General features: G+C 59.1%; 2 protein-coding genes across 7 annotated transcripts in view; one reads left to right on the forward strand and one right to left on the reverse strand.

Moving 5' to 3' along the window:
* MED24 (mediator complex subunit 24) overlaps window positions 1–673 on the reverse strand; it is a 30,634-nt gene extending 29,961 nt beyond the window's left edge. For 2 of the 6 annotated variants that reach the window (XM_045836114.1, XM_045836107.1), the window contains exon 1: window positions 201–502. The gene's annotated coding sequence lies outside the window, so the exon portion shown is untranslated. Of the gene's footprint in view, window positions 1–200; window positions 503–534 lie in introns of those variants that run through there. The other 4 variants (XM_045836117.1, XM_045836115.1, XM_045836110.1 and 1 more) reach the window with 3 other exon arrangements.
* On the forward strand, window positions 1–23,256 carry THRA (thyroid hormone receptor alpha). The gene is made up of 9 exons (XM_045836119.1): window positions 1–160; window positions 10,385–10,727; window positions 13,201–13,268; window positions 13,778–13,878; window positions 16,364–16,511; window positions 17,148–17,353; window positions 18,321–18,467; window positions 19,078–19,336; window positions 19,897–23,256. Exons 2-9 carry the CDS (start codon window positions 10,675–10,677, stop codon window positions 20,145–20,147), a joined length of 1,233 nt encoding a protein of 410 aa, XP_045692075.1. The 5' UTR covers window positions 1–160; window positions 10,385–10,674; the 3' UTR covers window positions 20,148–23,256.
* The last annotated feature ends 253 nt before the right edge of the window (window positions 23,257–23,509 follow it).

Raw genomic sequence — 23,509 nt, forward strand, 5'->3', positions numbered from 1 at the left:
GCCACACTCGCCCCCCGCCCCCCCCCCGCGCTCACTCGCACTCACACCCGGGCGCAGGAGGCGGGCGGCCCGGGCCCCACCGGCCCCCCATGGACGGCCCCCGCACGGGGCGCTGAGACCCCGTGTAGCTGCCCAGCCCGGTCCAGCGCACCACGCCGAGGTAAGGGGGAGGGAGCGAGGGGGCATTAATATGCAAATACCTTGCGATTGATTATGCAAAGCCGTGGGGCTCTCTCGCCAGCTCCCCGGCGGTCTGGGGGTGCCCGTGGGGGTACCCGCCGTCAGCTTCTGCCTGTCCCGACGCCCCGGCGACCCTGTCATAGCCCAGGAGCTTGCAACTTACGCCCTTGGGAGGGGAGGTGTTGCTAGGAGGTCGGTGGGCCCCGGGGTTTGCCAGCGGAGATGGCGTCCGGGCCTCCCCCTCGAGGGCCCGCCTGGCCTCTGTCCGGCCGGTCTGCTGCGCATTCCCGGGCCCGGCCCCACTGCCCGCCGCCCGAGCGCCCCCGCCCGCCGCGCCGCGGTTTGTTTACTTACGGTGCGCTGGAGGCCTGCCCCCAGCCCCCACCCCTAGCCTCCGAGGCCGAGGCCGAGTGGCCTTTGCAAAGCTGCCTCCAGCTGCGGAGGGCAGTGTGAGTAGGGTGGGCAGCGTGCTTGCACGGGCCGCGGGAGCGGGAAGTCCCCCCCCCCCCAACTTCACCCGCCTCCCCAGTTGAGCATGGCTCTCTGGTTGCAACACTCCTAATTGCAAAAACGTGGCTGGGGGTGGGGGGAGTGTATTTGAGGGTCCCTAGATGATTAGGACGGTTGCAAGCTGGGGTGGTTGGAGGAGAGGGAGGAATGGACCTGTGTTGTGCGTGCCCCCCTTTTTTCCCTCCCCTTGCAACGTGTCTCCTCTGGTGCCCCCTCTCTGCCTGGGGCCCTCCCTTGTCCAGTGTGAAAGAAAGGCCTGGGAAGGGGAGAATGATAGGGGCAGTGGAGAGAGCCACCGTTTCCAGGGTGGAGGTCCCAGAAAGAAAGCTGGGGGGATGGGAACCCACTCTTCAATGATGGCTCTGGCCCCAGGAGGGGGAAGGAATGAACGGGGCTGTTGTCCAAGATGAGGGGAAAAGCAAATGTGACATGCAGACACCAAGCTATGCCCACACAGACAGCCACATGCACAGCCAGGGACACCCAGGCACACTCAAGGACAGGAGCCGCTGGACACACCCACACGGGGACAAGGGGAGAGGCAGGCTGCTGCTGCACCGGGGAGCTCAGGGGGTGGGACACACCCACGGGAGACTGACCCACGCACATACCCACAAACAGGGCCACACGGAGATGCTGCCACACACGGGGGCAAGGAGGAGTTGCCGTCACCCACACAGAGAAAGTCACTGTCGCACGCAGGCATGAACACAGGGCAGTTGCACACAGCCGCACATTACAAAAGACTCTGTCACTCACAGGCACACACGTGCTCACAGGAGCCCGGTCACACGGGCATCGTCACCTGCCCGTAGTGACGGTCGCCGTCCCTCCGTCAAATGCAAACGCGGTTGTACTTGGACACAGGTACACACGGCTTAGCAACAAGTATTTTTTCAGACTCCTACTGTGGATCGCTGAGGTTCTGTCTACGACAAAAACCCTGCTCCCAGGAAGAGTCGGTGTGTTCGCGTGAAAAGACTTTCCTGTGTGATGGTGCCAGGCGTGCATTCCTGATAACAGCCTAGGTCTGTGGCTTCTCATGCCACCCTACTGGATGGCGAGCTTGAGACCTGGCAGAATCGCTCCAAGAGCTCTGGATCCCACCCAGAGCCTAGTACAGGAAGTGCTCTGCAAATACTTGTTTGTTAATTGATTGACTGTGGGAACTCCAGACACAGGTGCACTCATTTGCACACAGTCCCAGGGACTCAGGTGCAGAAGGCTCAGGTCCACACCAACAGCTGTGTCTAGACAGCCCCAGACACACACACACACACACACACACACACACACACTACAGCTGTGCAGTCAGGCACACCCCTGCATGCTCACACAGTCGTGGCCCTTTTCCCTTAAGCTTCCTTCTATCTTCTTCCTTAAGGCTCAGCTTTTTTTTTTTTTTTTTTCATGGAAACTAGAGCAAAGAGAGTAGGGGCAGGGGGGTTCCAGAGGGCCGAGTCATGGACCTGAAGCAGTGTGTCCGGTAACTTCCAGCAGCTGGGATTATCCTGGCTGCTGGGGGAAGGGGGTGTAGGGTCTCTATCCCCACCCTCAAAGCAAATGGGAGGCGGGAATCGAGCTGCCCCTGCTGGGATCCTTTGTCTGAGCCTTTCCTGGGGCAGTTCACTCACCCTCAGCTGAGTTCCTGCCTCTTACCCTGAGTCTGGCCCCTTTTTCCACCTCTGCCCTCCTGTCTAAACTTGGAACCTTTCCTTGGGAGGCTGTATGCTGGTGAGTGTCTGGGTGAGTGATGTGTATTTTTGACTTGGAATTTCTCTCTAACGCTGCCTCTCTGTTGCTCAGTCTTGCTGTGTCTGATTCGCTCTCCTTGTTTCTCTGCCAGACTCTAACTCTCACCCTGTCACTACCCCCCGTCTGTCTACCCCTGTTCTTGTCTGTTTCTGCCACAACCTCCTTTCTCAGGGCTGGGAACTGGCAGTGATGTTCTTCATAGTTTTCCGGTTGTTAATACTCAAACCCCGCCCCTCAGTCCCTGCCTGCCCTGCCTCTGGGGTCATGGAGAGGTTGAGGTGGGGGGCGGGGGGCTCAGCTGGCCGCTCAGGACATCCTGCACTTCCTTAATGCTGCAGCTGCAGACCAGAGAGTTTTGGGGGCTGGGAATGAGGGGTAGGGAAGGGGGTCACCTAGCACCCATGCTGACCTCTCAGGCTGGCAGGCTTAGCCAGAGAGGTGGAAGCCCTGGGTGTGCTCGTCATAGCAACTGAGCTCCAGCCACGCCAGTGAGGAGCTTCCCACCAGGCTCCTGCACTGGAAGAGACTCGGCCCCATGGGCAGTGCCTGGAGTTGGCAGGACCCACAGTGGCCATTCTCCACACCCCTGAGAGATGCCCAACAGCTGTGTCCTCGTTGCCCAGCCTGTTTCGGAGGGCACAGCTGCCCCGACTACGTGCAGGGCTGGGTGAGGCCCTCTCCTAAGAGTGCGGTCTCCAGCCCAGGGCGGCAGAATGCGCACCTCTTCTAGAGAGTTCATCCGAACAGGGGATACCAGGCATGTCTGCCTTGCTCCCCTCTCGCTGTGGCCTGTCTGGGTGAGGAAGACCTGGTAGTGATGACATTATGGAGAATCCATGGGCTGCTACAGAAGGGGAAACTGAGGCTAGGTCACAGGGAACGCATCACTGGCCGAAAGACCAAGGTGTCATTCCTCTAGCAGGTTATGGTTAAGAGCATGGGCTTTTTCCGGAGCCAGGTCGCCAGGGTTTGAATCCTAGAAATGCCACTTGCTGCTGTTTGTGTGACCTTAGGCAAGCAGTTTAACCTCTCTCTTGTATTAGCTGTAAATTGGAGATGATAATACATACCTCATTCAGCTTTGTGAGGGTCAGAGGATGAGAATATATAAAATGCTTTAAAAAGTGCCGGTGCCTGACAAGCCCTGTTTGTGCTGGCTGTCCCAGCGAGGAAGACTGCGGGTCTGGGGCCCCCGGGGAGCTTGGTGGAGAACTGGAGCTCCCAGACACCGCAGCGACAGGAATGGTGTGGGGGGTGGGGGTGGGCATCACGGGTCCCTGATCTCTAGACCCCTCAGCCTTTACGTCACCATGTTCTCCTTGACAAGTTTTTGCAACCCGCAGCTCCTGCAAACCTGAGCTTTTAGCTGCTTCTTAAAGGGAGTCCTTGGCATTTCAGCCTGGGACACACCTCCCCAGTCAGGGGCACATGCGTGGATGTTTGGGCATCACTGCGGCTCTGTTGGGACAAGTCTGAACACCGGGAGCACAGGCATGGGTAATAACAAGGAAAGCAGGCTTGCCTCCCTAACCCTTCTTACTTGGAGAGTGTAGCACCCTTCCTCCCTCCTGGCGAGCCAGCAACCCAGCTACCCAGCTGCACCACTGACCAGTCAACCAGGGCCCAACCCCGGCTGACAGACCCCCTGGCTTCCCCACCTCTGCATGGAGGGGACATCAGTGTGAAGGGTGGTGGCACTGAGTAACAATCAGTGTGGTAGGTGTGGTGGCTCGAGATCCACGGTCTGTCCTGGGTTGCCTTTTCCCTCCGTGAAGCGGGTGATCAGATTCCTCTCTCCTACAAACCCCTTTTGTTTAGCTCCTCCCCTTCAAGGTGTAGCAAGGACGATGGGGGGATGCCCCGTGGATGGCCACTGGGGAGCCTATCTCAACTCTAGTTCTCCTGGCTGCAAAGGTCCTTGGGGGGCTTTTGTAGGTCTTGGGGGAGAGGCAAGCGCGATCACAGTAGAAAGAGCACCGACTGGGAGCTGGCGGCTGGGTGTCTGCCACTCACCAGTTGCTGACTTTGGGCCCGAGCTTTCGTCGTTTGGGGGCCATGATGCCCACCTCACCCAGACTTTGGGTGAATAGTGCACCGTGGAGTGGCGCCTGTGTCCAATCTGGGTTGCTTCCTGGCGTGGTCAGCAATGCCTGCGGCCTCTCCTCTCCTTCTGGGGCTGGGCACACTCCAGGGTGGGCATACACATGCCGCTGGGACTAGAGACAGCTCTGGGTCCCTCTCAGAGGCATCTGGGGCTGGTGTGTGCTGGAGAGCATATGGTGTTCAGGCCTATGGTGCTGCTGTCCTCCCTGGCAGGCCGAGGCAGGGCTGCCAAAGGGGACCTCACTTTTGCGTACTTTTGTGTGAGGCGGTCCAGAGGGACGGGTCAGAAGTGCTCTGGGTACACAAGGAGAGCAAGGTGGAAACTTAGTGGTCCCCAGAAAATGCTACCGTTGCTCCCCCACGTTGGGGGTGAACATTGAGCCTGGGGACCAGGGACTGGAGTTAAAGGTTAGGGCCAAAGGCTCAGCCACACCCTCCAGAAGTAGCAAAGTGCAGCATGACTGGACCAAGCCCCCAACCCACCCCCTCTTCCTCCTCCTCTCCCACAGGGGAGAGATGAGCTCTGGGCTGAGAGAGCCCTAGCTGCCTGTTTCATTTTCTCTTTCACCCGGGCGCGTGGGCGGGGAAAGGGGAAGGGGAGGAGGCTTGGGTGGCTATCGGCGTTTTTTGTACACATCAGGGAGTGGGTGTGTTGTGCGCGCACCCATGTGTGCCTGTTGTGTGCATGTGTGGGCCGAGGAGGGCTCTGAATGTCTGTGGAACGGTGCTCGGAGCCCGCCGTTCTGCGCATGCGGGGTGAGTGTGTGTGTCTGCACGTGTCCGTGTGTGTGCCAGAGACTCAACTGCAGGCGGGCTCGCGTGCGCATGCACGCACACGCGCACACACACACACACACACACACTTTTTAATCTTTCTCCCCATTCCTTCCTTCGCTCTCCTCCTCCCTCTGCCCCGTTCTCTTTCCCCCACTCTCCCTCCTTACCCTCTCCCTCCCGCCCTCCCTCCCTCCCTCCCTCCCTCAGTGGGGGCTCGCTTCCACCTCCCTGGGGTGCCTGAGAGAAGAACATCCCTGCCTTTCCCTTCCACCATTTCCTTCCTTCCTGGGCGGTGCTCCCCAGGGCTTAGGGACAATTCCTCTCTGTGGCCTCTTCCTCTCTCCTCGGAAGAGGGGAGTGGGGCAGAGAGGACCCCAAGCCCTGTGCCCAGATACCGTCTGCAGTGAACGCCTCGGCCCCGTGACATTCATGCCTCCAGCCTTCAGCTGCCCCAGCACCCAGCTCCGATTACCCCTGGCTGCCGGGGGGGAGGGTGGGGAGAATGCGCCGTGCCCAGCTGGGGGTGCTCCTAGCTCTGCTCTCTGGGCTACTTGGGTTTCCCACCTCCAGTCCTCAGGGGAATTGGGTCAGGGGACACGAAGTTCTGCGGGTTGGCAGGGAAGGAGCCGGGCATGGGGGTGACCTCTAGACCCGGGCAACCACCTTGACGCCTGCCTGGAGCCAGCCGGGGTGGGCGGGAGGAGGGCGAGGAGAGCGGCAGGTGGGTGAGGTGGTGTTAGGGGGAAGCATGGTCTTTGTTGTTCACACTGGGCATCTGGCCCAAGTCAGGCTGCTGTTTATGTCCTGTCTCTGACCTCCAGGGGGGAGTTTCCTGTTCTGTTCTTTGGGGGCAGAGGATCCTTTGTTGATCCAATATCCCCCCCACCCCCATCTCCCATTCTCCGGCCTCCAGGGTCCCACAGTGGCTTGGAGATCAGACTTCAGGGTCACTGCCCTTACGCTGCAGAACCCCATCTCGTGGGTGCCCAGAGAGAGCCCACCAAGGAGCGAGGCCTCCCTCCCACCCCCCTCCCTCTTGCCAAGCTGGTGCCTGTGTCTGCGTACTCCTCTGCCATCTCACACCTGCCAACCAGTACCTTCCTTCCCGCCTTCTCTCTTTCCTGGCACTGGGATAACAGCGAGTTGGGTGGGGCAGTCCTGCTCAGGCCATACCTGAGAACAGAAAGGGGGGTTGGGGTCGGGGAAGAGGAAAAAAGGTCCCAGCCCTGAGGGGCATCTACCCCTCACTGTGGGGGCCTGTGTGGCTGCTGCAGCCTCCACCCTCGCCAGACTCCCAGGGGCTGTCGGTGCCTGTGGCTGCCTGCGGGAGCCCACGCTGGCACCAGCAGCAGTGTCTGCACACAGATGCCTGGGTTTGCCTGTGCATGCTTGTGTGTATGTTTGGGCTGCAGCAGCCACCTGGGCCCCTTTGCATCACCCTCCTCGGCCGGCTCCCAGGGTGTGGGATCAGGGCATCCATGCCGGATCCTTGGGAATGGGGTGGCGGGGGGGGGGGTGGTATCTCCCCCCACCCTAGCGGTAGGCAAAGGGGAAGGGGAGAGGGAGGTGTGAACCTACCCACAGCACTATTAATAGCCCACATGCCAGGCCACCAAGAACCAGCTGTCACCGTGGAAACCAGTTCTACTACCCCCTCCCCCAGCCTCCGTGGGGTGGGACTTAGGCAGGGCATGAAGTAACCCCCCCACCCATTTTTCTTTGTTACCTTTCTTTCTTTCTTTCTTTCTTTGTCTCCCCCTCCATTTTTCTCTCCTCCTCCCCGTATCTGTCCTCTCTGCCTCGCCCTTCTCTCCCCCATCCCTCCGTCCCCATCCCCCGCCCCGTCTCCTGCCGCCTCTCTTCCTCCCCTTAGACTTCACAGGCAGCCCCTGCTCTACCCCATCCCTCCCCAGCTCTTTGTTCCTACCCCTCCTCATCTTTCCTCCCATCTTCCCCCATAATCTCTTTTACCCCTGCCTGCCCCCCTTTCTCCCCTTTTCTGGGCCCCCTCTCTGTGAGTGTGCCTTTCCCTCTGTGGTTGGCAAGGAGGAGGGCTGGGCTTCCTCTAGAGCATTAAGGACAAAGTTTAGGGGCCCTAGACAGGTGGGGCCGAGGGCGAGAGCAAACACCCAGGAGAACAGTGTGTCTGGACTTGGGGGCCGGGTCCTGGGGTCAGAGGGGTCTGGCAGCCCCAGGAGTCCTTCGGGAAGGTCCCGTGGGTCCGCAGGACTGCGTGCAGAGTGGGCGAGTCTGGCAGTGGGGAGCTGGCGTGACGCCTGTGGATGCCGCACTGGGCGCTCGTCTCTGTCCCCCCGTTGCAGAAGCACTTAAGCTTAATGAAATGCTTCCCCTCCGCGGGCACCTTGCCCACACTGCCACCCGGCAGCGCTTATCTGACAAAGAGGGAGTGGGTGGCCAGGCCAGCTGACAGGTGGGTCTCGCTGTCCCACTGTCCAGGACTGTCCAGCCTCGTCTCAGAACCCCATAGCTCCACCCCCTCCACCTCCTTGGGGCTGAGCCTCGCCTCTGCAGGGAATGTGCAAGGAAGGAGCGGGGGGAGGAATTAAGCAGGACTCCAGGAGGAGGGGAGAGAGGCTGCCCTTCAGCGTGGGTATCCCTGCCCCATGCCCCCTTCCCTGCTGACCTTTCCCTGCCCACAGCTAACACAGGCTCACATGGCATGTGCCTCCCCAAACGCTGGCCCTCTGCTTGCTCTGTGTCATCTCAGTGTCCCTGGGGAGCTGACAAGGAATTCCCAGGAGTTCCACCTTCTTGCTAGGGGCCAAGCAAAGCTGCCCTAAGCAGTGAGGACAGTGCCTTTCTCCTCTGCCCACTGCCAGGGTCCCACTGCCAGTGTAGCCTGGGTTGCACCAACAGGCACTAGGGCACCATTCAGCTCAGCACAGAGATGGGGCGGAGAGGGAGCCTTCCCCTCCCACAGCGGGCACGTGCAAGCCCTTGGTGGTGCCCAGACACATTTGGAGTTGAGGCTGGGCTGGGGAGGGGGGAAGGGAAAATAAATATGGTGGCTTAGGTTGGCACTGCCCCAGGTGTGCCCTGTAGCAACTGGCAGCAGCAGGGAGGAGAGAGGAGGGGGTCCCCCAGAGCTATGGCCTGGGACAAGAATTGCCCGTGGCATGTGGCTGTTGCTGGTGTCCCACGCCTGGCCTGGCCCCCAGCTGCCGACGCCCATTCACACACATCCCGGCCCTCTGCGCCTGCCCCCAGGGACTGCTCCCCAGGGCTGCCCCTCTCTCAGCATGCCCACTCCTGTGCCTGTCTCCTCCCCTCCCCAGGGGCACTCGGGCCTCCTGCTGGCGAGTGGATTTTTCCAGCCTCTGTAAACAAGTGGTGGCAGCGTGCCAGGTGGGCAGGAGACAGGCGGGGGCAGCACCGCAGCCAGGGTGTGCCAAGCACCGAGGCACAGCCTGGGGGGGAGATGGGGAGACACCCAGAGAGAGAGAGAGAGACATTCAGATACAGACAGACAGACCCAAGGAAGCCTTGCTGGGCACGGGCAGAAGTGGAAACGGGCCACAGAAAATAGCCCTCTATTGTCCAGCCCGGCCTCTCAACGGCCCCGGCCCCCCGCCCCGCACTGCTCTGGCTGAGAGCGACAGGCCCCACTGCCCAGGCCCTGGGCATCCCCACCCACTCTTCCTTCTCCCCCACCTCCACCCCTTCAGGCTGGCTACGCCATTATAAATTTATAACAGGAATTTCTCCACAAGCCAAGAAAAACTTGACCTACTTTCTTGACGGCTCTCTGGGCTAAAGCTCCCCGCTCACACCCCCCACCAGTCTCCTGTCTGGCCCCCAGTGCCTAGTCCTGGTCTGTGGGGGTATTGGAGGCAGAACGGGTTGCCCTTCTGCCCTCCGGCCACACTCCCTACGCTGGGGGCTCACCTGAGTGAGGAGGCCCCATCCCACTGCCCTGCCCTGCCCATTGGCCTCCCTTATCTCACCACGCCCCTCCCACCCTGCTCCTTATCAGCTCTCGGGGGGCCGGCTGGGGGCCCAGGGGCGAGGTCTCCAGTGCAGCAGCCACTCCACACAAGTTGTGTGTTGGGAGCTGCACCCTTTGGCGCCCCCGTCCCCAGCACGCCCACACCTGCCTGTGGTTCAGAGAGTAAGCTTCAGATCTGGAGCCCATGGTCAGAGGAGCGGTGTGGAGGGAAGGGTGGGCTCCGGTTGGCACCCCTCCGGACCCCAGGGGGTGGGACGAGGCTCGCCTTCAAGCCAGGCTGCGAGGTTTTAGCCCCTGCGCCACCTGCTCACTGGCTTGTGAGCCTGAGAGAACGACGACGAAGCCTTCTGAGACCCAGTGCCCTCACCTGCGAAGTTCACTTCGGGGGGCACTATTACCTCTTCGGTTAAGGTGGATTCGTTTGCTTTCCCCTTCCCCTTGCCGTCCTGGTGGGTGGCAGCTCAGCTAAGCCAACTGAGATGTCTGGTCCCTAGCCTGGGAAGTGGGATTTGGGACGTTCTAGGGACAGCTCAGGAGCCCTTGGGAGGCTGGGGATGGAGAGCCAGAACTCGGCCAGCAGCAGGGGCGGTCCGCTCCCCACGGTCTCGGTGTCTCCCTCCATCAGGGCGCTCCGGTGGGTGGTCGTGACCCCTGCCTCCGTGCCCACACCCCGCCCTTCCTGCACGAGTGCCTCCCAGGCCTGGGCTCAAAATCGCTCATCTGTGGTCCCCCCTTGCCCTGTGGTGGGTGAATTTCACGAAAACTTGGCCGGATGGGCCGTAACAATCGCTAGTGCTTAACAGACACTTGTCAAGGGGCAGATACTTCATTAAATGTCAGGACTTAGACATGGTGCATGGATGACCTCATTCTTTCCCTCCGTCCGTTTCCGTGTCTGGGGCTTAAGACACGGATCTCCAGTTTTGCCTGCTAAAACCTGTGGATCTGAGGGCTCAGCCTGGTTCTGTCCTCACACCCGCCCTCCGTGCCCACCACCATCTTGTTATGATCCCCAAGTTGCCACCAGAGGACTCCCGTCCACCCACCCCACAATGCTGCCACCTTATCGCTGCCTCTCCGCTCTCTCTACAGGGACCTCTGGACAGGACAAGACTCAAGCTACTCCCCCTCCAGCCCAGGACTCCCCCCGCAGCGTTCCCCCCAGCACCACCACCTGCCACTCCCTGGCCCGTCTCACCGCCCACCCCCCTTGGGGCGCAGGGCATGGTGTGAAAGGCCACGTGCTGAGGCAGGCACCATGGGTGCTGTGCCCTAGGCCTGGGTGGCGGGGGGTGGGCGGCCTGTGGGTGTGCCGGGGGGGCCAGTGTGCCCACCCCAGTCTCTTGGCGTGCTGGAGGGCATCCTGGATGGAATTGAAGTGAATGGAACAGAAGCCAAGCAAGGTGGAGTGTGGGTCAGACCCAGAGGAGAACAGGTAATGGGTCCGGCAACAAGGTCGTGTCGACTCCTGGGCGGCAGGCATGGTCACCTGGCTGGGCAGGAGAGAGCTGAGCTTGGGCCTTTGGGAGAGTGGGTGCAAGGCCGGCGAGCCTGCTGCCTGCCTTTGCCCAGGAGATGAGGTCGTGTTCACATGTGACGGAGAAGTAGGCACCTGGATGGACAGATAGCCATTCTGTAGTGGGGAAGTCATCCAGAGCAGAGAAGTGACACGAAGCAGGCGTGTGGCCCCTCGCTTGACGGTATTGGGCAGTCTCAAATGCCCCCAGTGTCCCCTCAGCCTCCCTCGCCTGAGCTTGTGAAATGCTAACAGTCTTGCCAGTTGCCCCCTCTCTCTGCTGACCTGTTCACACATCTGACCCCTAGTGTGTAGTCCACAGCCCTGGTGCATGTGACACGGCTGGGCAGGGCTAGCCTTGAACTGTCCTGTCACATGCACCAGTAACTGTCTGTCGAGGCCCGTGCTTATATTTGGAACCTTTTGGGAGCCCCACAAGCTCTTCCTTGTTCGTGGGCAAGGGCGGGCACTGCCGTGGGGCTCCTCCCAGGAAGCAGAAGGCATGCCAACTACAGATTTTGCTCACACGTGGAGGAGGCATCAGCCCTACACACGCCGCTAGGAATGGGCTACCCGTGATCTGCATTACAGTCGAGCCCAGAGGGTCTCTGCCTCTCCCACTAACTCCAAGTGGCATGGGACTTTGTGCCAGTTGGCGTGGTGCCCCTAGAGCTGGGTACAGCCTGTGTCTATGGCCAGGGAGAGGGTGGGGGATGGAGTGTTCTGGGGAGCAGAGTGGCCGTTGCCTAGGAGACCAGATCCTGAGCCAGGAGGCCAGAGGCCTGGCCAGGCAAAGCCCTGGGGCCCAAGACTGGGTCTCTGGAGGGGTGGAGGAAGTGGATGGGGCTGGCAGTGGCCAGAACACCTGGAGTTTCCCTTTCCCAAAGCCTCCTCACTCCAGGGGTGGGGGCGGGGGGGGGGCGGGGGGGGGGCGGCGGCGGTGGACTCAAAAAGAAGATTGGGTGTCACTGTGTAGCTCTACCTGACAGCTTCTGTACCTCCTTGCCCAGACTTCTGTGAATCTGGAAGAGTCTGCTTCTAACCAGAGAAAGGCTGGAATCCTGGTTCCGGGTCCCCCAAGAGCTGCCGCCCCTCCCTGTCACCCTCCCCTCCCCCACGTCCCTGCGCCACCTTGTGGCTGTCCTTGGGACTGCACCCAAAAGCTGTAAATCTAATAATTGCTGAAGACCGACAGCTCAGCTGGGGCCTAGGTGGCCCAGAGTTCCCCTACACCCTCCCCTCCTGGAGGAGGGAGGGAGGTCTGACTTTCCAAATGTCACAGAAATCATACAGGGGTATCCCCTAGGGGGTGTGGGACACAGAGCTGTCTTTGACTGTGTCCCTGGCCAAGGTCACTGTGTCAGTATGTTGGGAGCTGCATCAGGGGAGGGGCCCTGCAACATGCCACGCGCAGGATGGGTGTGGGAGGTTATACAATCCGTGCATGCATGTGGACAGCTTACGTAACCTGTGTGTGCTGAGGTTATGTAACATGTATGTGGAGAGGCTGGCGACACGTATGTGCAGTGGCTATGGGCTGCTGGTCTCTTGCGTGGGGGGGCTCCGTGTCGTGTCCTGGCCCTTATTTCAGTGCAGCGTCAGCAGGCACAAGCGGGACCTCTGTCTGCTGCTCTGTTAAGTGGATACGGTGGGCAGGGTGGCTCTGGAAGTCCTTTCCTATTGCCATATCCTTGGCTCTGGGTTCTAGCTGCGAGGCGCTATGTATTTTCCGTCGCTGTGGTTATTTAGCATGAATGTACCACCTGGAAATTAAGCAACATGTTTCCTGGGGGGAGGGGGTGGTGTTATTAGGTGTCTGTCCAGAGGGTTGTGTAACAAACACATGGGCACATCCTAGAGGTCGTATCACACATTTGAGAAGGCCCTGGAAGTTGCATGGATATGTAGATCCTGATGCTTATTTACCATGCTTGGGTGGATACTGAAGGCTGCATAGCTTCATATGCACTGGGCTTGTGTTACACATACATGTACGTGTTCTAAAGGTTCTGCTGCTTGAAGCATGTCCTGAAGGTTCTTTCTGCATGTATCATGTACTGAAGGCTTGACTATGTGGCTATCTTGTACATGACGGGTGTTTAAGGTTTTGTAATGCTTGGTGTGTGTGCGTGTGTGTGTGTGTGTGTGTGTGTGTGTGTGTTGGGGCCCTAGAACATGCCTGTGCCCCAGCCAAGCCCCGTATCTCTCTCTCTGAAGCTTCTAGATAGCTGGACCCTTCTTAGTGTTGTCAGCTGACCTGGGGGTGGGAGGTAGAATGAGGACATGAGATGCAGAAAGTCAAGCCCGGGGGCTTGTGTGAGCCTGTGGGTTGGATGAGAAGGGGGCTGCCCAGAGACGGCTCTGTGATGCTGCCCACTTTGCCCCCATCCAGTGCCAGGTCACCAGATGGAAAGCGAAAAAGAAAGAACGGCCAATGTTCCCTGAAAACCAGCATGTCAGGTGAGCCTGGCTACCTGTGCCCTTCCTCCCTGCCCTGAGCCCCACCAAACCAGACCATGGCTCTCCCGGGGCCTGGGCGTGTACCAGCAGCTCCTGTGTCGGACAGGAAGAGCCTCCTAGAGGGCTTGGGATGGACTTGGCTGCAGGTGAGACGGGTGACATGGGCATGGCCCAGCCTTGAAGGAGGATTAGGTCAGAAAGGGCCTCTTCCCTTCTGCCATAGCCCCCTTGCTTGAGACCCCCACCCCCGCCCCAGAATCAGGGCCTGAGCTAAAGGGCTGAGGGGCTGCGTTCCCCTGAGCTGAGCTGCTGGCATTTGCTCTTCCATGTTCTTAGGGAAGGGGATGGACAAGATAACCTCTCATGTGTCTCTAGGATTCTACCCTGCGGGGAAGCTGGGCTAGGGGGTGGGCCAGGAAGGACAAGTTGGGGGCTGCAGAGAGTGTAGGAGCCTCTCTGCTGGGAGCCCAAGCCATGCCTGCCTGCCTGCCTCCCTTCCTCCCTCCCAGGGTATATCCCTAGTTACCTGGACAAAGACGAGCAGTGTGTCGTGTGTGGGGACAAGGCAACCGGTTATCACTACCGCTGCATCACTTGTGAGGGCTGCAAGGTATGGACCAGCCAGCTCCTGCCCCTCCCCCACCACCTGAGCCCCATCTCACTCCTGTTAAGGCCCTTAGTACCCAGCACAACAGATGGCTCTGTACACATGTAACCTAAAGCCCACCTGTTACATCACCATTTCTCTCATCTCATTCATTCGTTCATTCATAATCCCTGCTCTGCCCCTTTTAGTTAAGATGGCTAATATCTCTGAGCCTTGGTTTCTTCATCTACAAAATGGGGATAATCATGCTACCTGCCTCATAGAATTGTTGGGAGAATTAAGTGAAATCATTCACACAGACTATTTAAAACAGTGATAGCACTGGCCAGGCAGCTCAGTTGGTTAGAGAGTCATCCTGGACACACCAAGGTTCCGGGTTCAATCCCCAGTCAGGGCACATACAAGAATCAACCAATTTCCCTGGCTGGTGAGGTTCAATGAACTAAGTGCCGGTCTGAGAACTGAAAGGTTATAGGTTCGATTCCCTGTCAGGACACAGGCCTGGGTTTTCGGGCCAGGTACCCAGTTGGGGGTACGTGAGAGGCAACAACAAATTGATATTTCTCTCCCTCTCTCCCTCCCTTCCCCTCTCTCTGAAAATAGATAAATAAAATCTGTAAAAATTTTTAAAACGAAAAAGAAAGAAGCAACCAATGAATGCACAAATAAGTGGAACAACAAATCGATGTTTCCCTCTCTCTCTCTTTCTCTCTAAAATTAATGACAAAAATACTTTACTAAAAACACAAGAAGTAAAACAATGACAGACACAGAAGGACCACCCAGTCAATGTCAGCTGTCACCCCCCCCCCAGTGTGTTAGGCATGAGGGGTGTAGTGTGTGTTCTGTCCTCACGCTGCTCTCGGCCCACCGATGAGACAGACGCCAGCTGAAACCAGGGTCAGTGGTTTTCAAAATTCGGTTCACAGACCTCCTGCAGCCCCAGTTAAATGCAGATCCCTGGGCCTCACCCCAGCCCCAGCAGAACCTTCCGCGGTGGAGCCCAGGGATCTGCCCTGGGACAAGTTCCCTGCCCGGTTGCTTCCACTGCACCCGAAAGGGTGAAAACCAGTGCAGGGCTAGGGGGTGGGGTTCTTGGGGGAGCCCAGAGAGGAAGAGGATGGCAGGGTCTCCCTCGGCAGAGGGGACAAGATTTTAGACTGGGGGGGGAGGCTTAACTAGGTTTCACTCTGGATATTTCAACCTGTGTGGTTTTTCTGGGATCATCACCTCCCACAAACATAACTTTCCAAGAAACAGAAATATTTAAAAATATGTTTAAGGGGCCCTGGCCGGGTAGCTCTATTGGTTAGAGCGTTGTCTAGATACACCAAGGTTGCGGGTTCAGTGCCCAGGCAGAGCACATACAAGAAACAACCAATGAAAGCATAGAGCAGTGAAACAACAAATCGATGTTTCTCTCTCTCTCCCTCCCCTCGGAAATATATATGTAAAGACTTCCAGTTCTTTTCTTTCTTGGTGTCAACCAAACCAAGACCCCTGGGGATTTAGAGTCCCCCAGCAGGGTCCCCGGAAGCCATACAAGCAGCTAGCGTAGACCAGGAAGCCTCACCCTTGAGGGCCTCTGAGTTCCAGAGGGGCCCCCCAAAGGGGCAGAGAGGCCTGACCCCACCCCTGGAGAGTCCGATGTCATAGGCCCAGGAGTCTGTACTTCCGGCAAGCACCCCAGGTGATTTTAGTGCACCCCAGGATCCGAGCGCTCAGACCTCGGTGTCTCATACCTCAGGACCCGCTCTGGCTCTGACGCCCACTTAGCCATTTGGGCAATTGAAGCAAATTAAGCCAATTGGGCAAATTGCTACATCTCTCCAAGCTTGAGTTTTTCCAGTCAGCAAAACGGAGACAGGGACAGCCCCCTGCCCCACGGGGTGCGCACGAGTGTGGCGTGTGCCGACGCCTCAAGGGAAAGGCTTGGACGCGCCTGGCACATCGTGAACATTCAACGTGACGTACGGAACCGAAAATTTTGGTTTAGAGCCACTGGAATTCATACACAATGCCTCATTTTGACTTTTTGACACCCCACCCCACTCCACCTCATTTCATAAACTCCACCCGCTTGGGTGACAGGCAGCATGTATGTATGGGAATGGTGGTTGTGGGGCAGTGTGGCTTCAGAGTCATTTAGCAAGACGGAAATCAGGTACCAACTGGACTTGCGCTGCTGCCATTCCTCAGGCTTCACAGGACCCCACCCCATCCCAGGCCCCGGTCTCCGAACTTCACTCATCCTCCCCGCCTCTGCCACCACCCCCACCCATGCACCCCCACCCCTTAGCAGTGGGGGGGAGCTGAGGGTGTGTGTTCCTAAGGCCCTCCTAGGTCCGGGCAGAGCCCAGTGGCCCTGGGCCTGCTGGGGCCGCAGCATCCAGGCTCCCTCACCAGGCCCCCACCCCGCAGTGAGCTGCATGGGAGGTCAGGAAGGGAAGGTCACGATCTCAACATGCTCCCTCTCCCCCCACCCCAGGGCTTCTTTCGCCGCACAATTCAGAAGAACCTGCATCCCACCTACTCCTGCAAATATGACAGCTGCTGTGTCATCGATAAGATCACCCGCAACCAGTGCCAGCTGTGCCGCTTTAAGAAGTGCATCTCCGTGGGCATGGCCATGGACTGTAAGGGGGGGCGGCGGTGCGTGGGGAGTGTCCGGCCAGGTGGCTGGGTTGGGGGCCAGTTCAGATGTGGCAGCTCCCCTCCAGGGTACCCTCAGGGCCCACAGGGCAGAGCGACAGTGCAGATCAGGCTGATGGCGGAATGAAAGTTCAGGTTCTTGGTTCCTGGTGCCCTCATCCCTGGGGAAAGGAAGCAAAGGGTTCCTCTCTGGGTTCCGCACGTGAGCCCCAGTGCTTACCCACCTTTCACCACTCCAGGCCTCGGGATTGTTGGGTAGAAAGAAGTCCTGAGCACCCCACCCTAGCACCATGTTCCTGACTACCAAAGGGGGTACCCCACTTCTGGGTGAGAGGACACCTTTTATTGCCTAGGGACCTGGTGGCGGGGTCTTCTAGTAACTGCTGTCACCATAACCCTTTAGACCAGAACCTGCTCTGCCTCTGGATCGGCCCAAAGTGGAGTCGGTATCCCAGTGATTAGCGTGGTGCAGGTTGTGCCCCCCAGCTGCTAGGCAACTCGGAAGTCGCTCAGCCCCGCCCGGCACTCAGCTTCCCCTACATGCGCTGTGGGAAGAGTAGTTTCTGAGAGGGTTGTGCAGAGCGCCGTGCGACGGGCACGTGTCCTCCTGCTGTTGACAGTGGTTCTAGATGACTCAAAGCGGGTGGCCAAGCGCAAGCTGATCGAGCAGAACCGGGAGCGGCGGCGGAAGGAGGAGATGATTCGATCGCTGCAGCAGCGACCAGAGCCCACTCCCGAAGAGTGGGATCTGATCCATGTTGCCACGGAGGCCCATCGCAGCACAAATGCCCAGGGCAGCCACTGGAAGCAGAGGCGGAAATTCCTGGTAAGGGGGGAGGGGGTGGGGGTGAGCGGCAGCCGGGTGCCAGGGAGAGGTGAGCGAGCTCAGAGTCTTGCCTCCTCCAGGAAGCCCTCTTAGTTTAGTCTAACCCAAAGCTGATACCCCCCCCACACCTTGGTGGTTTTGTCTTGTACACCTGTACATGTGTCCCTGCTGTCTGGGTCCTGCCTACTCCATCTGATTGGAAGCTACGTGAGGACAGGGACTTGCCTTCCTCACTGAATTTCCTGCAGGGGTGACCTCCCTCTTTTCCCTGTGCACGGTGACTAGGGGGGCAGGGGCGGGGGACACAGTCATGTAACATTATTCTGGGTGCCAGGCATTGTATAGGCCCTGGCAAAACCGAGTGAGTGCCAGGTGAATGGTCAGCTCGAGGGGCGATGGACAGGTGGTTGCATGCAGTGGGGGGAGGCAGGACACCGGTGGGGTGTGCCAGCGGGTGGGAATCGGGTGCTATTAAGCACACGGGCTCTGATACCAAGCAGCTGTGCGTGTAGCGGTCAGGAATCAGACTGCCTGGTTCTGTAACTCACTAGTCCTGTGACCTGGGGCTTGTTAGTTAGCCACCCTATGCCTCTGTTTCCTCACCTGTGAGATGGAGATAATTATAATATCTTACAGGGTTGTGATGAGGATTAAATGAGATAATATATGTAAAACTTGTAACCTCAGGCCTGGCCCCGTAGTGAGTACTCAATAAATACAGCTTCTGTTATCATGACATTACTTCTGCTGCCGTTATGATTGTTGTTATATTAGCAGGCTCAGGGCTCTGGCTCTGGGCTGTTCTCTGCCCAGAGGTGAAGGAGAAGCCTTAGGCCTGGGACTTAGCAGTCTCAGGTGCCGGTGGCCACTCTTCCCCAAGCTGCCTTGGAGCTCCCCCTGGTGGGCAGGGACCCTCAGAGATCGAAAGGGGTCTGCAGCCCCGGCTGACCTCCGTCTGTCCCTCTAGCCGGATGACATTGGCCAGTCACCCATCGTCTCCATGCCGGACGGAGACAAGGTGGACCTAGAGGCCTTCAGCGAGTTTACCAAGATCATCACCCCGGCCATCACTCGTGTGGTGGACTTTGCCAAAAAACTGCCCATGTTCTCCGAGGTGAGTGGCAGGTGGGCGGGGAGCCATGGTGATGACACTGGAGGGAAACCGGGACCCGTGCCCCGGGTCACTCAGCCCTGGCACATTCTTATCTGAGCTGCTCAGGACACGGAGTACATCCTTTAGGTCAACACACGCCCAGCACACACACTCACACACTCACACACTCACACACTCACTCTGAGCTACCTGGCCCCTAAGGAAGCAGCAGGCTGCCAGGGCCTAGTCTCCGCGGCGCCTCCCAGGCCCTGCCAGCCCCTCTCCCCCCACAAGTCTACACGTCCACCCAGCTCTAGGCAGCCTGGAAGCTCTCGTCTTAAAGAGCACTAACTGGGGACAGGCTGCCATACCAACTGCGTGACCCTGGCTGTGTCGCCAACTCCCTTGTGTCTCGGTTTCCTCATCTGCAGTAGGGATGGAGAGAAGGATAGGAGAACTACGAGATTTCATGAAATAGGGCACGCCTGTGGCCCAACGCAAGGTTAGCTCTTCAGAGTGTACATGTTACTAGCCCAGGCCATTGGGGGCCTCAGCTCTCCCAGGGGGCACCCATAGGGGACGCCCTCGGGGAGGGGCCTGCTGAGTGCTCCTGTGGCCCTGCGCTCCACAGCTGCCTTGTGAAGACCAGATCATCCTCCTGAAGGGGTGCTGCATGGAGATCATGTCCCTGCGGGCTGCCGTCCGCTATGACCCCGAGAGCGACACCCTGACGCTGAGCGGGGAGATGGCCGTCAAGCGGGAGCAGCTCAAGAATGGCGGCCTGGGCGTAGTCTCCGACGCCATCTTTGAATTGGGCAAGTCGCTCTCTGCCTTTAACCTGGATGACACAGAAGTGGCTCTACTGCAGGCTGTGCTGCTAATGTCAACAGGTACTTGCTGGTTGGCTGGGAGGGCTCTTCTCCTTCCTTAATCCTAGTCCCTGTCTGCCCCCATCCCCAAGCCCACCTCTGTGTCCCACAAGCTTACCGCCGTTATCCAGACCATCTCTGTCATCTGGGCCCACCCCCTGTCCCTGCTCTGTCACTCTCTCTCTCTCTCTCTCACACACACACATACACACCATTGTGTTCCCTGGCCCCATCTGCCTCCAGATCCCTCTCCTGCTCTTTTCCTGTCGTTGCCCTGTCCCCCCTCACCCTGTCCCCTTCTGTCCCCTCTCTACACTCATTCCCACCCCGCCTCTCTGGCCACCAACCCTTCTCTCTGCCCCCAGTCCCCTCCTGTCTCAGAGTTTTCTCTCTTCTCACCCCTCTGTCCCTCTGTCGTCTTTGCTCATCCCTCCATCCCTCCTGCCCTCGTCTCCCTCCCACTGCCGTGGCGTCGTTCCTCCTACACGTGCCCTCACGGTGCGTGTTCCCCCACGCGCCGCCCCTCCTCTCTCCCCTGTCTCCCACGACCCGCTCACCCTCGCACCTGCCCCGTCCCGCAGACCGCTCGGGCCTGCTGTGCGTGGACAAGATCGAGAAGAGTCAGGAGGCGTACCTGCTGGCGTTCGAGCACTACGTCAACCACCGCAAACACAACATTCCGCACTTCTGGCCCAAGCTGCTGATGAAGGTGACTGACCTCCGCATGATCGGGGCCTGCCACGCCAGCCGCTTCCTCCACATGAAAGTCGAGTGCCCCACCGAACTCTTCCCCCCACTCTTCCTCGAGGTCTTTGAGGATCAGGAAGTCTAAAGCCTCAGACGGCCAGAGGGTGTGCGGAGCTGGTGGGGAGGAGCCTGGAGAGAAGGGGCAGAGCTGGGGGCTGAGGGAGACCCCCACACCTCTTCTCTCCTTCCTCTCGTCCTCGGATAGATTCAGCTCCCACACACGCCCGCACTCTCCCGTCCCTCCTCAGAGCCTCCAGCCCTGGGACAGGGCAAACAAATGAACTCGCTATGAAAAGGACAGTGTGGGAGGCTGGGAGGGACGTGTCCGGCAGTGCCCGGGACCCCGTCCCCTGAGAAGGTAGGGGAAAGGAGGGAGAACTAAGAGGGGACAAGCCATCCTGACTGTAGGGGACAGGAGTGCGGGGTGGGGGGAAATACCCTCACCTCACCCCCTACACACACACACACGAGAGTCCCCTGTCCAGTTCCTGGGCCTCGACCCCCCCTTCAGGCTACGGGCTAAGGGCCTCTCTGCTTCCCCAGATGCCTGGGTGCAAAGAAGGGCTTGGCTTGGCTCCTACCCGGAGGTTAAAAATTATAGTCATTCTAACTGCACTTTGAAAACCAGGCAAGGGGAGAAGATAAATGAAGAAAAACTAGACAGAGAGAAAAAGAAAAAAAGAGAGAGCGAGCGATTGATAGAGAGAGAGAGAGAGAGATAATATTAAGTTATTAACTGAGGCTGGCCAGAGGGGAGGACCCCCCCTACCACCCCCATGCACTTTGAGAGCTGCCCCTCCTCACCCCCAATCAGAGAGAACTGCCCCCCCAACCCCCGTACAAGGTCCCTAAGGGTAGGGCTGCCGATCAGAGCTGTGAGTTCACACAACAGGGTCCTGGCCACCCCACCTTGCCTTGCCCCTCCCTCTGTGCCCCTTTGGCACCCCCACCCCAGTGCTCCCTCTGCTCTCTGCCACTCGTGCCCGCTGAGTTCCATCTACCTCTCACGCTGGATGCCAGCTGGCCCCTCACCAGCCTGCCCTGCTGCCTGCACAGCTCCCCGTTCAAGTGCCCAGCCCCAGGGGCCTCTCCCTGTCCCCACACCACCGCCCGACTCCTTCCACACCTTGGCACCCACACAGGAAAAACTGTGGCTCGAGCTCCCGCCCCCCTCACATCCTGCAGTATTAGCTACAATCCAGATGCTGCTGCACCAGGGGCGAGGAGGGGGTGTGCTTGAGCTTCTCCCAGAGCCTCCGCCCTCTTAGGACTCTGTCTCCCATGTGTCTCCTGGGCTCTCTCTAACCTCTGCCCTCCTCCTTTCCCACTCCCACGTCCACGCACTAACCCAGACTCTGGGCGGGCGGGCAGGCACCAAGGAATGGGGCGCTTAGATTAATAGCACTTAGTTGGGGCTCCGGGGCAAGGGGCGGTTGGTGCTCCTCCTTTTTTTTTCTTTGAAGCTCTTTAGGCTAGCCGCCCCCCTGCCCCTGGGACCCCTTTCCCCTCTTCTTTTCTCTAATTCAGGGACTTTGGCTTGAGCCACCTCCCACCTTCCTGGTGAGGAGTGGTCTGTTGGTCTGCATTTGGGTGGCTGCCTTCCTCCTCCTCCCTTTGGCTATCACCCTCTCTGCATGGGAGAGGGACGGAAGAGGTAGCTCTCCCGTGGGTGGGGGAAGGGGAGGGTGGGGAGGGACAGAGCAGACCAGAGGGCCCTGGGCTCAGGGCTGTACGTCGGCAGGGATGGATGGGTGGACATAGATGCCCCCGGAAGCCATGGGGAATGGGGCGGGGGGAGGGGTGCCAGGGCTTCCTGCGCTTTGCACTATTGGGGCAAACATGTCTTAAGCAGTGGGGAACCTGCCATCCCACCTGGACCCTCAGCCTGCCACGTCCCCCAACACACACATGCAGGCAACGCCGTGCTGCCCGTCAGGGCCCGTCCTTTCCCTGCCATTCAGGTGTTCCCACGGAGGGGAGGGCCTGGAAGAGCATCCACTGTCACCTGTGCGTGTGCCCGCCCCGCCCCCTTGGGCAGGTGGGCCGCACATGCTGTCTTCGTCTCTCCCTCTTTCTCTCCTGGGGCTCTGATTCCTGTATTCCTCCTGTCCTACGGGCAAGCCCTCTTGTACCCTCTTCCTACCCCTGGGGGCCCAGTGGAATTCCTGACCTGTCTTTTGTCTCCTCCATCCTTCCAGCCCCACCTGTACCCCCAACCCCCCCCCCCCGTTCTCAGCCATGGACATGGTGGAGAAAAGGCCTTGAAGAGGCTCGGCCTCTTACGGGCACTTGGAATCCCCATACCCCTCCCCAATCATATGAGCTGTGATTCCCTACTCCTCCCCTGACCCCTCCCCCTCACTCGCAGTGATGTGGGGGGTGTGTGTGCATTTCTCTGCGTGAATGTGTGAGCGAGTACACGTGCTGGGGGAGGAGCTGGGGGGGACTCAGGAATGCCATGAACCTGCTCTAGAGAGGCAGCTGTCCCAGTCCCTGCTTTGGAAGTCAGGGACAGGGCCCTCTCCTGGGGGCCATTGGTGCTAATGAGGGGGATGCCCTTGATGTGGGTGCTTAGCATGTCTCCCCCAGTATTGGCCCGGGGCACTAGGGCAGGCAGGGTGGGGGCAGCAGGTGCAGTATTGGTGGGAGGAGGGGCTGCTGAGAATAGGACGAGGGGTCCAGGCCAGGACAAGGGGGTGCCAGAGCCATGACCACTACCCCGCCCCCACCACCCACCTCTCCATCTCAGTATTCCCCGTCCTATCACTCATAACACACATACCTCATCCAGCCTCCTCCCTGCTTAGACTTGGGGAGGGTGGGGGTGGAGGAGCCCCTACCCCTTCTCCTAGTTGCGGGTCTACAGGGCTGGGAGAGGGCAGGGCATGTGACACAGACACCGTCCATGAGGGGGACAGTAATTCCTGCCCTGGGAACTCCTGGGTGGGGGAGGGGGACACTTCCCTGGAGGCGCTACTGAATGTATGAGAAGCTGGTGCTGGGGTGGGGGGAGGGGGGTTGTGGCCAGAAACAGGGAAGGAGGTAGGTCCCTTCCCCGGGGGCGGGGCCAGCAGGAGTGACTTGGGGGGCTCCTACTCCCGTCCCACGTTGACAATCAGTATGTCTGTTATGTGCGATTTTTCATCCCGTTGTGTTTTGGGTCAGGATTTTAAAGAAAGATATTTTTATGGTAATTGTTGCTCGTCTATTTTACTATATATTTATGTAATAAATATATGATGAAAATAACCCCCTTGGGCACCCCCCTTAGACTTGCGTGCTGTTTCCCTGTGCCCTCCCATCTGCTGGCAGAGTATCCAGCCCCCACACTGACCAGATGGAGAGGTGTGCCCCCAGCCCTGGCAGTATTTCCGCCCCCCGCCCCGCCCCCAACGAGCACACACCACAGGAGCCAGCTCAGCTGTGAACTATTGGATTTGAGACAGG

This window comes from Phyllostomus hastatus, unplaced genomic scaffold, assembly GCF_019186645.2.
Source record: "Phyllostomus hastatus isolate PE091 unplaced genomic scaffold, TTU_PhHast_1.1 phas_contig_210, whole genome shotgun sequence".
NCBI lineage: Eukaryota > Metazoa > Chordata > Mammalia > Chiroptera > Phyllostomidae > Phyllostomus > Phyllostomus hastatus.

What these genes read in the sequence shown, in the direction of transcription:
- THRA (XM_045836119.1), top strand. Translation starts at nt 10,675, where the DNA reads ATGGAACAGAAGCCAAGCAAGGTGGAGTGTGGGTCAGACCCAGAGGAG. An exon ending in TCAGACCCAGAGGAGAACAG is followed by an intron (nt 10,728 to 13,200) that starts GTAATGGGTCCG and finishes GCCCCCATCCAG; the next exon opens with TGCCAGGTCACCAGATGGAA. An exon ending in AGCAGAGGCGGAAATTCCTG is followed by an intron (nt 17,354 to 18,320) that starts GTAAGGGGGGAG and finishes CTGTCCCTCTAG; the next exon opens with CCGGATGACATTGGCCAGTC.